The 11999-nt window shown below is 40.1% G+C and overlaps 1 protein-coding gene across 1 annotated transcript; it reads right to left on the bottom strand.

Moving 5' to 3' along the window:
* Positions 1-733: 733 nt before the first annotated feature.
* On the bottom strand, positions 734-6191 carry LOC138372969 (uncharacterized). Its single transcript, XM_069338960.1, has 4 exons — positions 5772-6191; positions 5543-5656; positions 5380-5436; positions 734-5193 (listed from the first exon to the last, which is right to left on the bottom strand). Exons 1-4 carry the CDS (start codon positions 5974-5976, stop codon positions 1310-1312), a joined length of 4260 nt encoding a protein of 1419 aa, XP_069195061.1. The 5' UTR covers positions 5977-6191; the 3' UTR covers positions 734-1309.
* Between the last annotated feature and the right edge of the window lie 5808 nt (positions 6192-11999).

Below are 11999 nucleotides of genomic sequence, written 5' to 3'. Positions count from 1 at the left end.
CTTATATATATCTAAAAATTTCTTGGCATCTTGTTTTCCGAATATTTGTCTGCCTAATGTTTCTATCTGGGACAAGTCTCTTGATTTAAGCAGAATAAAATGAGAAGCATTTAAACTTATAGATCTAGAAAATTTCCCACTGAAAAATATATTTTGGGTTATAAAAATAACAGAGATGTTCTCATGCCGTCCCTTAGTAAATATATCACTTACTATTTTAGAGTTTGTAGATTCAACATACAAGTCATCATAAACAACTAATATATGAGATGTATCCTCTGGATCACGATCGTCTAAAGGGTTTACAATTTCAGAGTAAAAAGATATCTTATGATTAAAGAGTGGATTAGTTCTCAACTCTTTATACCCGCTTCCACAGATAATTATTTTTGCAAAGTTCTGCTGATATTTCTCTATCATTTTAGCACATAAATAGCTCTTCCCACCATTTGAAAATCCAGCAATAATAATTCTTGACGGTTCACTAAATATATTCAACTGGGATTCAGTAATAACTTTTTTCTGCCCTTCCATGTTGCTAGGATTCAATAGACTAACTACAAATATATAATGAAAGGAGTATTTAAACAAAATCTACATTCAAGTTTTATTTAAACATAACCAATAAAATCATAGTCATTTCATATCCAATACAGTAATAAAATCATAGAATATACATTATTATAGACATTTGAATCATAGTCATTTTCATATCAAATACAGTAATAAAATTATAGAATATATATTATCATAGGCATTAAAACATAGTCATAACATATCCAATACAGTAATAAAATCATAGAATATACAATATCACAGCCAATAAAATCATAGTCATTTCATATCCAATACAGTAATAAAATCATAGAATATACATTATTATAGACATTTGAATCATAGTCATTTTCATATCAAATACAGTAATAAAATTATAGAATATATATTATCATAGGCATTAAAACATAGTCATAACATATCCAATACAGTAATAAAATCATAGAATATACAATATCACAGCCAATAAAATCATAGTCATTTCATATCCAATACAGTAATAAAATCATAGAATATATATTATCATAGGCATTAAAACATAGTCATAACATATCCAATACAGTAACAAATCATAGAATATACATTATCATAGACATTAAATCATAACATATCCAATACAGTAACAAATCATATCAAATGCAGTAACAAATCTTAGTCATTTTCATATCAAATACAGTAACAAATCATAGCCAATACAATATCATAGACATTTGAATATAGGTATAGATAATACATAGACAATACAGTAACAGACTTAGTTGTTGTTGTTAGGGAATAATTGCTGAGCGACTCTATCCCGCTTTTCCCAAAGATTAAAAATGGGGAACAATTGACGTCTTGGTTGGGGATTATCTACAATTACTGGATCCCCTACCTGCACCTCTTCCTCTACCTGTACCTCTTCCTGTACCTCTTCCTCTACCTGTACCCGTACCTCACGCTCTGGAATGTCTGGGTGACCGTAAGCTAATGACTCTGTGGGACTAATGAGGTACCTCTTGTCATCAAAAGCTGACAGACCGCGCTTAGTTGTTTTACACGTGCATATCTGTCCATTAACATTACGAATAGATCGGGATACAAAATTAAAAGTTGTATTTGTCTCTAATGTGTTCTGAAAAGATGCATGTGTTATTTTCTTTTGTTGGTGATAAGGAATCCCTTTACATTTACATAAATGTTCATTATCAAGGGTTAGGAGAGAGTAAGTTTTAGGCTTGAGTGCAATTAATTCAGTTATGATTTTCTGCTTTACTTCTGACTTGAGGAGTCCTAGTTCACCTTTACGAGTAGCAGAATACATGGGATGATCTTTGTCGAAATTACTGAAATCCATATAATCTACTAGAGGAGCTTTTGTCATTTCTTGGAAAGCATCTTTACAGGTCAGAGTAAATATGAATGAGTCTGTATCCGTATAAATTAGTCTAGCTCTCTCCCCATAATGGGCTTTAACTACATTATACCAGAACTCGTATAAACGCCTCTTGGCTATCTGCAAGATCTGATATCCCATGTAAGAAGGAGTGGTAACTTTAAGGATGTCTTTCATTACTGTACAGAGAACCCTATCTTGACCTAAAGAGACAGCTCGTTTATACAAAGGGTTTCTTGCATGAGTTAAGAATGAATGTTTTGTCGTTACTAGATGGTGAGTATTAGCATATCGAGATATATTTGTCATTGATTTCCCGTACAGACTATTACTTATGAGTTTAAAAGCTTTTCCTTTAACTTTACAGGTGGTATTGGCTCGTTCTCGAATGTTGGTTGAAATAAAATCTTTTAAATAGGGAGCCTGATTAAATTCATAGATTGTTTTTACTCGTTCAACTTCTAGTCCAAGTTTTAATAGCAATTGCAGGAAATCAAGGCTTACTAAGTAGTCGTTTTGGGGCAAGTGGGATGCAATTAACTTAGTATTTTTAGGTGGGAGCTTACGTTTTTCATCATTAAGGGTTTTCTTACTGTACTCTGACAAAAACTCCTCCGTTATATTAGTATGAGACAGTACAAGGGGCAGATCATCAGTATACCTGGCTACCTCGGGAGATACATGTTTTGTATCGCATAAAATCCAATAGCCTTTGTCTTGATCACAGGGGATATGTTGTAACCCTTGCCCTAATAAGGTATCCCGCTCAAGGTCAGTTAATTGTCTAATCCCTCCCTGGGGAAGTACCTCAGCCATGCACGCTGCATATAAGCTGTTAAAGTCGAGGTACAAAATGTGAGTATCGTCATCAGAGCTAGGGTTAGATGTAGTGTGCTCGTTAACAGCCTGTGTAAATTGTCTAATGGAAGATGTGAACCCTCCTCTAAGATTCCTTCTCAACAAATCATATATATTCTGATCATACACATAGTCAAGTACAACTTTTGATTTAAATAAGAACGCGTCCCAAGCATAACTAGGAAGTGATACATAGAAAACAATATCTAGTTCATAAATTTCTTTCAGTGATGTTCGCCAAAGTGTAAATATATCAACTAGCATTCCCACGTCAACTTTTAAATATAACATGAGGTAATCCTTGATGTTTGTACAGTTCCCTAAATTAAATACTTTAAGAGCATTGTTATAATCTTCTTCAGACAGTGCAGAGTCATGTAAAACATTGTAAAACTTATCTCGCGAAGGGAGCTGAGGTTCGTCTAACACGTCCATGGAAGAAATATAATCATAACATAGGCTTTGTTTACCTTTAATTAACAGAGCTTTAGCTTCATCGGATACGCCATTTAGTATGTGTTCAGTGTACTTGGTGGGTTTCTTACCGGCAACGTGCTCGCTTGCTAAGGTTCCTAATGACCCATTAAGGAGAGCTAGGCTATCTAGGAATTTAAGTTTACCTATGATGACTTGCATAAATTTCAATCCTTCCTTGGTTAGAATTTCTACATCGCGGTGAGGATTTTTGGACAGTTCTTTAAGTATAATTCCAAGATCATAGGCAGCATTATGGGAAAATGTGGTTAAGTATCTACGAGCATTTTTACATTGTAAATTGCAACGAGCACAATAAGCACCTAAGTAATTATTTTCCTGAATAGCATGATTATGATGTCTATGTTTATCTTTCTTATCCTTGAAAGTTTGATGACACAATTGACACGTATTTTGTCTTTGAAACATTCTTTCCTGTTCTCTAGACAAGTTCTTAGGGAAGTTGGGGAGCTGAGCATGAATAGCTTTCCATGAGGCTTCTAGCTTGGTAATAAAATGATTGACCGCATCTGGACCTACGTATGAATACGTTTCTACGACATTGAATTCCCTGTCTAAAATCATGTATGCATAAGCAATTGCTTTATGCTTACATTCCACCATGCCTCTAGGATTTTGACGGTCTAATAGACATTCAAAATCGTAATAGGCGGTGTGAGTTGGGCTATAGGTCCTACCGTAATTTTTAAAACTGATTTTATCACTAGGATTATAGAATGAAAATACTTGGGATACAGTGCATGACTCTTCGTGAGCCTGAATTTCATCTAAGGGAGCATGCAAAAGACAAATTTTGCAGAATTTATGAGTGTTAGGAATCCTTTCAGAATGATTGTTAATACTCTTTACAAATTTATCAAAATCCTTGATCAGACAGAGATGCTTACCTTCTAATAACAACAAAGGGACTTTATCGGCATACTTTTCCTGGCTTTTCCTAGCTAAACTAAGATAGTATCTGTTACTTTCATGAGTTACTGTATAAATATAAATAGAAATTTTGTTAAGCTTCTCTATTTTCTTAAGGTTATCAAATGATACAGGGAATCTAATTTCATCTGCCCATACTACAAATCTTCTACACCATCGAAGGCTTTTGTAATGATGTCTAACGTTATTCATAGTCCTGCCCAATGTTAAGTTTTTATACGCGGCAATGCACTGTAACAAACACTCATCTCCTTCACTTTCAGGATTAAATACTGTTTCTTTACCCCTTAATTTTGCAGGATATGGTACGTAAGATCCAAGGCGCATAGGGTGGCGAATATATGAAAAATTAATGGCAAAGCCTGACATGGAATGAATTCCTACACTTGAGGATTGGACATTTTTTAGGCATTCGTCAATTTTAGCAGACATTTCGTCAACCCATGAATTTACAAGAACTTCCACTTCTTCCTGTGTAACAATCTGAGTTTCGCCTCTAATTGAAAATACTTCATCTAATATTTCATATTGATTGTCGGCATGATTAAGTTTTTGCAAAATTAGGCTTACATCAGGGTAAATGTGAAATGAGGGAGGGAATTCTTCCTGTATTTGTCTGAACTGATTGTCTATATATTCTATAAAAAATTCCCTATACCTATTTATATATACGCTGGGGTCAGCGTCTAAATGTCCGGGAATGGAGAACGAATGTCTCGAGAAAGAACCTTCGAAATGGTTAATGACTTCTAACACTCGCGGAACAACGTTATCTAAGTTATGTACCTCTGGGGAATCTGGAGCGTTGACTTCTTCATCTGATATGTCGTGAACAGGGGGTTGATTGTCTTCTTCTTCTTCATCTGAAGATGCATGCTGGTTGCCGTCTGGCGCATCTTCTTCTAGCTCCTGGGACAGCTGGGGTTGACTGCGTACAGGTGTGCTCCACTCAGAGGGTTGGGTTGAATCCAGGGGCGATTCTGAAATATAATATTAGCAATGAATAAACATTAAGAGGAAAACACATTTGAAAACAATAAGAGGATTTGAAAACCTTAATAGGAAAATATTGTGTAAATAAGAGGAATTATTATTATTAAGAGGAAAAACATAAAGTTTAAATAAGAGGAAAAACTGAATTACAGATAAATAATAATATTACTTACGAGCTGGGATGTTGATTCCACCAAGTATGAGATTCTCTTGATCACGAATAGGAACTCCTGTAATGGAAATATTTTTGTATGAGTACTTATTACTTGTTTATACACTTGTTAAAATATACAATTAATAACTTTTAAAATTACGAAAATTATTGTGAAAACGTACGGTTATTTATGATGCGACGGCGTTTGGGTGGAGGTTCAATGACGTTTCTGGCTTCGGTGGGAGGTTCCCGGTTAACGGAGAAACGACAGTATGGGCAGGAAGTAGAACCATGAACTGAAATGAAAATAACATATATAAATTGACTGTCTGTATGTATGCATGTATGTGTGTTTCGGATATATATTTTCTTTGAAAGTTTATTGAATGTGCGAGAAAAAGCGATACTTACGATTTGCACAATAGAGTTGTCCGCAGCTGGTACAGGTTACGTCAAAATGTCCAGGCGGTGTAGGCCCGTTGCATCCTATACAGTATAGTCTACATTCTTGAAGAGCGTTGATGGACATTTCACCTAGGCATGTTAAACACTGAGTTTGACACACATGCACGATTTCGTTGTTGATAGGAGACAGGCACAGAGGACATACTGACATGATGATATGACTAGGCTAGGGGAACCTTGTGAACAGGATGAAGATTGAATGGTGACTGAAAGTGTAGGCCTCTGAGACTTTGGCGATCTGAGGGGGGCCCCTGAATGAGCGTAATAACGATAGTGTGCCCCTGAGTGAGCGTTTGGCTGTTTTATTAATAGCGAGAATGATTGACGAATACTGGGAATAACTCTTTTATTATAAATTGTGTAAACTATGAATTAGATGACTAAATAAATTGTAAATAAATAAATAAGTTTTATTAACGCTTAATGTATATATATATATAAATTATTACGGTGGCGAACGCCGACAATGACTGGTGGATGTCTGGGGCAGGTAATCAGGTGATGATTGCCTCGGGCAGATAGCCTGGGGCGGGTAGCTGGGGCCAGCTTAGATAGTCTCTGAGGCAGTTTTCAGTATTAAAGGTTACATTGAGATGCTTCGGTTGATTTGTATAAAACTGACTGGTTAATGAAAAAGGAATAAAATATTAGTATGTCAGAAAATAGGAAGAGGGAATAATATGAAGAGGAGAGAGAGAGAGGAGGGAGAGAGAGAGAGAGAGGAGGGACGGTCCAGATATTACGGATAAGATAAGATAAGATTAAGAGCTGACTGGCTGGCTTGCTGGGCGCAAAGTAAATAAAGGTGACGCGACAGATTGCGAGGTAAGGGGGGGAGGGAGGGAGGGGGGTGTGATGTACGAGACTTGAAAACAATGACTTATACAGATAACTTTCTAAATTTATATGAATAACTAAGGCTTACATAGACGATTTTGTAAGTTGAAAACATGTAAAATATGTCCGTAGAGTTCTCCTGGAAGCCCTAAAGTGCTACACACGTTATTTGAATTTCTCCCATAAGGCTTTAACAAACTTCTAAGTCTCGGAAATTATTTTTCTCATAAGAAATCCATACTTCTAAAATCTGTGACTGCCCAAATTCGCCTGAAAAACCCTGGCTCACAAACACGAATTTCTAAATTTACCTGAAACCCTTGGGGCGCACAGGGGATATTCTAAATTTACCTGAAACCCTTGGGGCGCACAGGGGATTTTTCTCCCAGAAAAAAAAAATCCCCTGTGTGGAGCCATCCCTACTACTGTTAAGGATGGTTGTGTGTAGTGTTGAGGATGGTTGTGTGTAGTGTTGAGGATGGTCGAGTGTAGTGTTGATGATGGTCGAGTGTAGTGTTGATGATGGTCGAGTGTAGTGTTGATGATGGTCGAGTGTAGTGTTGATGATGGTCGAGTGTAGTGTTTATGATGGTTGAGTATAGTGTTGAGGATGGTCGAGTGTAGTGTTGATGATGGTCGAGTGTAGTGTTGATGATGGTCGAGTGTAGTGTTGAGGATGGTCGAGTGTAGTGTTGATGATGGTCGAGTGTAGTGTTGATGATGGTCGAGTGTAGTGTTGATGATGGTCGAGTGTAGTGTTGATGATGGTTGAGTATAGTGTTGAGGATGGTCGAGTGTAGTGTTGATGGTCGAGTGTTGTGTTGAGGATGGTTGTGTGTTGTGTTGAGGATGGTCGAGTGTAGTGTTGAGGATGGTCGAGTGTAGTGTTGAGGATGGTCAAGTGTAGTGATGATAATGGTCGTGTGTAGTGTTGATGGTCGAGTGTAGTGTTGAGGATGGTCGAGTGTAGTGTTGATGATGGTCGAGTGTAGTGTTGATGATGGTCGAGTGTAGTGTTGATGATGGTCGAGTGTAGTGTTGATGGTCGAGTGTAGTGTTGAGGATGGTCGAGTGTAGTGTTGAGGAAGGTCGAGTGTAGTGTTGAGGATGGTTTTGTGTAGTGTTGAGGATGGTCGAGTGTAGTGTTGATGATCGAGTGTAGTGTTGATGATGGTCGAGTGTAGTGTTGATAATGGTCGAGTGTAGTGTTGATGATGGTCGAGTATAGTGTTGATGATGGTCGTGTGTAGTGTTGATGATGGTCGTGTGTAATGTTGATGGTCGAGTGTAGTGTTGATGATGGTCGTGTGTAGTGTTGATGGTCGAGTGTAGTGTTGATGATGGTCGAGTGTAGTGTTGATTGTCGAGTGTAGTGTTGATGATAGTCGAGTGTAGTGTTGATGATGGTCGAGTGTAGTGTTGAGGATGGTTGTGTGTAGTGTTGAGGATGGTCGAGTGTAGTGTTGAGGATGGTCGAGTGTAGTGTTGATGATGGTCGAGTGTAGTGTTGAGGATGTTCGAGTGTAGTGTTGAGGATGGTCGAGTGTAGTGTTGAGGATGGTCGAGTGTAGTGTTGAGGATGGTCGAGTGTAGTGTTGAAAATGGTCGAGTGTTGTGTTGATGATGGTTGAGTATAGTGTTGAGGATGGTCGAGTGTAGTGTTGATGATGGTTGAGTATACTGTTGAGGATGGTCGAGTGTAGTGTTGATGATGGTTGAGTATAGTGTTGAGGATGGTCGAGTGTAGTGTTGATGATGGTTGAGTATAGTGTTGAGGATGGTCGAGTGTAGTGTTGATGGACGAGTGTTGTGTTGAGGATGGTTGTGTGTTGTGTTGAGGATGGTCGAGTGTAGTGTTGAGGATGGTCGAGTGTAGTGTTGAGGATGGTCGAGTGTAGTGATGATAATGGTCGTGTGTAGTGTTGATGGTCGAGTGTAGTGTTGAGGATGGTCGAGTGTAGTGTTGATGATGGTCGAGTGTAGCTTTGATGATGGTCGAGTGTAGTGTTGATGATGGTCGAGTGTAGTGTTGATGGTCGAGTGTAGTGTTGAGGATGGTCGAGTGTTGTGTTGAGGAAGGTCGAGTGTAGTGTTGAGGATGGTTTTGTGTAGTGTTGAGGATGGTCGAGTGTAGTGTTGATCGAGTGTAGTGTTGATGATGGTCGAGTGTAGTGTTGAGGATGGTCGAGTGTAGTGTTGAGGATGGTGGAGTGTAGTGTTGAGGATGGTCGAGTGTTGTGTTGATGATAGTTGAGTATAGTGTTGAGGATGGTCGAGTGTAGTGTTGATGATGGTTGAGTAAAGTGTTGAGGATAGTCGAGTGTAGTGTTGATGATGGTTGAGTATAGTGTTGAGGATGGTCGAATGTAGTGTTGATGGTCGAGTGTTGTGTTGCGGATGGTTGAGTGTTGTGTTGAGGATGGTCAAGTGTAGTGTTGAGGATGGTCGAGTGTAGTGTTGAGGATAGTCGAGTGTAGTGTTGAGGATGGTCGAGTGTAGTGTTGAGGATGGTCGAGTGTAGTGTTGAGGATGGTCGAGTGTTGTGTTGAGGATGGTCGAGTGAAGTGTTGAGGATGGTCGAGTGTAGTGTTGAGGATGGTCGAGTGTAGTGTTGAGGATGGTCGAGTGTAGTGTTGAGGATGGTCGAGTGTAGTGATGAGTATGGTCGAGTGTAGTGTTGAGGATGGTCGAGTGTAGTGTTGAGGATGGAGGAGTGTAGTGTTGAGGATGGTGGAGTGTACTGTTGAGGATGGTGGAGTGTAGTGTTGAGGATGGTCGAGTGTAGTGTTGATGATGGTCGTGTGTAGTGTTGAGGATGGTCGAGTGTAGTGTTGAGGATGGTCGAGTGTAGTGTTGAGGATGGTCGAGTGTAGTGTTGAGGATGGTCGAGTGTAGTGTTGAGGATGGTCGAGTGTAGTGTTGATGATGGTCGAGTGTAGTGTTGATGGTCGAGTGTAGTGTTGAGGATGGTCGAGTTTAGTGTTGAGGAAGGTCGAGTGTAGTGTTGAGGATGGTTTTGTGTAGTGTTGATGATGGTCGAGTGTAGTGTTGGGGATGGTCGAGTATAGTGTTCAGGATGGTCGAGTGTAGTGTTGATGGTCGAGTATAGTGTTGAGGATGGTCGAGTGTAGTGTTGAGGATGGTTGTGTGTAGTGTTGAGGATGGTCGAGAGTAGTGCAGTGGATGGTTGAGTGTAGTGTTGATGATCGAGTGTAGTGTTGATGATGGTCGAGTGTAGTGTTGATGGTCGAGTGTAGTGTTGAGGATGGTGGAGTGTAGTGTTGATGATGGTCGAGTGTAGTGTTGATGGTCGAGTGTAGTGTTGAGGATGGTTGAGTGTAGTGTTAAGGATGGTTGTGTGTAGTGTTGAGGATGGTTGTGTGTAGTGTTGAGGATGGTCGAGTGTAGTGTTGATGATGGTCGAGTGTAGTGTTGATGATGGTCGAGTGTAGTGTTGATGATGGTCGAGTGTAGTGTTGATGATGGTCGTGTGTAGTGTTGAGGATGGTCGAGTGTAGTGTTGAGGATGGTCGAGTTTAGTGTTGAGGATGGTCGAGTGTAGTGTTGAGGATTGTTGTGTGTTGTGTTGAGGATGGTCGAGTGTAGTGTTGAGGATGGTCGAGTGTAGTGTTGATGAAAGTCGAGTGTAGTGTTGATGATGGTAGAGTGTAGTGTTGATGATGGTCGAGTGTAGTGTTGATGATGGTCGAGTGTAGTGTTGATGATGGTCGAGTGTAGTGTTGATGATGGTCGAGTGTAGTGTTGATGATTGTCGAGTGTAGTGTTGATGATGGTCGAGTGTAGTGTTGAGGATGGTTGTGTGTAGTGTTGAGGATGGTCGAGTGTAGTGTTGAGGATGGTCGAGTGTAGTGTTGAGGAAGGTCGAGTGTAGTGTTGAGGATGGTCGAGTGTAGTGTTGAGGATGGTCGAGTGTAGTGTTGATGATGGTCGAGTGTAGTGTTGATAATGGTCGAGTGTAGTGTTGATGAAGGTCGAGTGTAGTGTTGATGATGGTCGAGTGTAGTGTTGATGATGGTCGAGTGTAGTGTTGATGATGGTCGAGTGTAGTGTTGATGATGGTCGTGTGTAGTGTTGATGATGGTCGTGTGTAGTGTTGATGGTCGAGTGTAGTGTTGATGATGGTCGTGTGTAGTGTTGATGGTCGAGTGTAGTGTTGATGATGGTCGGGTGTAGTGTTGATTGTCGAGTGTAGTGTTATGATAGTCGAGTGTAGTGTTGAGGATGGTCGAGTGTAGTGTTGAGGATGGTCGAGTGTAGTGTTGAGGATGGTTGTGTGTAGTGTTGAGGATGGTCGAGTGTAGTGTTGCGGATGGTCGAGTGTAGTGTTGATGATGGTCGAGTGTAGTGTTAAGGATGGTCGTGTGTAGTGTTGAGGATGGTCGAGTGTAGTGTTGAGGATGGTCGAGTGTAGTGTTGAAAATGGTCGAGTGTTGTGTTGATGATGGTTGAGTATAGTGTTGAGGATGGTCGAGTGTAGTGTTGATGATGGTTGAGTATAGTGTTGAGGATGGTCGAGTGTAGTGTTGATGATGGTTGAGTATAGTGTTGAGGATGGTCGAGTGTAGTGTTGATGATGGTTGAGTATAGTGTTGAGGATGGTCGAGTGTAGTGTTGATGGTCGAGTGTTGTGTTGAGGATGGTCGAGTGTAGTGTTGAGGATAGTCGAGTGTTGTGTTGATGATGGTCGAGTGTAGTGTTGAGGATGGTCGAGTGTAGTGTTGAGGATGGTCGAGTGTAGTGTTGAGGATGGTCGAGTGTAGTGTTGATGATGGTCGAGTGTAGTGTTGATGATGGTCGAGTGTAGTGTTGATGGTCGAGTGTAGTGTTGAGGATGGTCGAGTTTAGTGTTGAGGAAGGTCGAGTGTAGTGTTGAGGATGGTTTTGTGTAGTGTTGATGATGGTCGAGTGTAGTGTTGGGGATGGTCGAGTATAGTGTTCAGGATGGTCGAGTGTAGTGTTGATGGTCGAGTATAGTGTTGAGGATGGTCGAGTGTAGTGTTGAGGATGGTTGTGTGTAGTGTTGAGGATGGTCGAGAGTAGTGCAGTGGATGGTTGAGTGTAGTGTTGATGATCGAGTGTAGTGTTGATGATGGTCGAGTGTAGTGTTCATGGTCGAGTGTAGTGTTGAGGATGGTCGAGTGTAGTGTTGATGATGGTCGAGTGTAGTGTTGATGGTCGAGTGTAGTGTTGAGGATGGTTGAGTGTAGTGTTAAGGATGGTTGTGTGTAGTGTTGAGGATGGTTGTGTGTAGTGTTGAGGATGGTCGAGTGTAGTGTTGATGATGGTCGAGTGTAGTGTTGATGATGGTCGAGTGTA

The sequence above is a fragment of the Procambarus clarkii genome, chromosome 40 (genome assembly GCF_040958095.1).
Source record: "Procambarus clarkii isolate CNS0578487 chromosome 40, FALCON_Pclarkii_2.0, whole genome shotgun sequence".
In the NCBI taxonomy this organism is placed as follows: domain Eukaryota; kingdom Metazoa; phylum Arthropoda; class Malacostraca; order Decapoda; family Cambaridae; genus Procambarus; species Procambarus clarkii.
The sequence above is the reverse complement of the archived record's forward strand: the minus strand, read 5'-3'. Positions and strand labels throughout refer to the sequence as shown.

Coding starts and splice junctions, on each gene's coding strand:
- LOC138372969 (XM_069338960.1), bottom strand. CDS start 5,976: ATGTCAGTATGTCCTCTGTGCCTGTCTCCTATCAACAACGAAATCGTG. Junction 5,437..5,542: donor CCGTCGCATCATAAATAACC/GTACGTTTTCAC, acceptor TTTCCATTACAG/GAGTTCCTATTCGTGATCAA. Junction 5,194..5,379: donor TGGAATCAACATCCCAGCTC/GTAAGTAATATT, acceptor ATTATATTTCAG/AATCGCCCCTGGATTCAACC.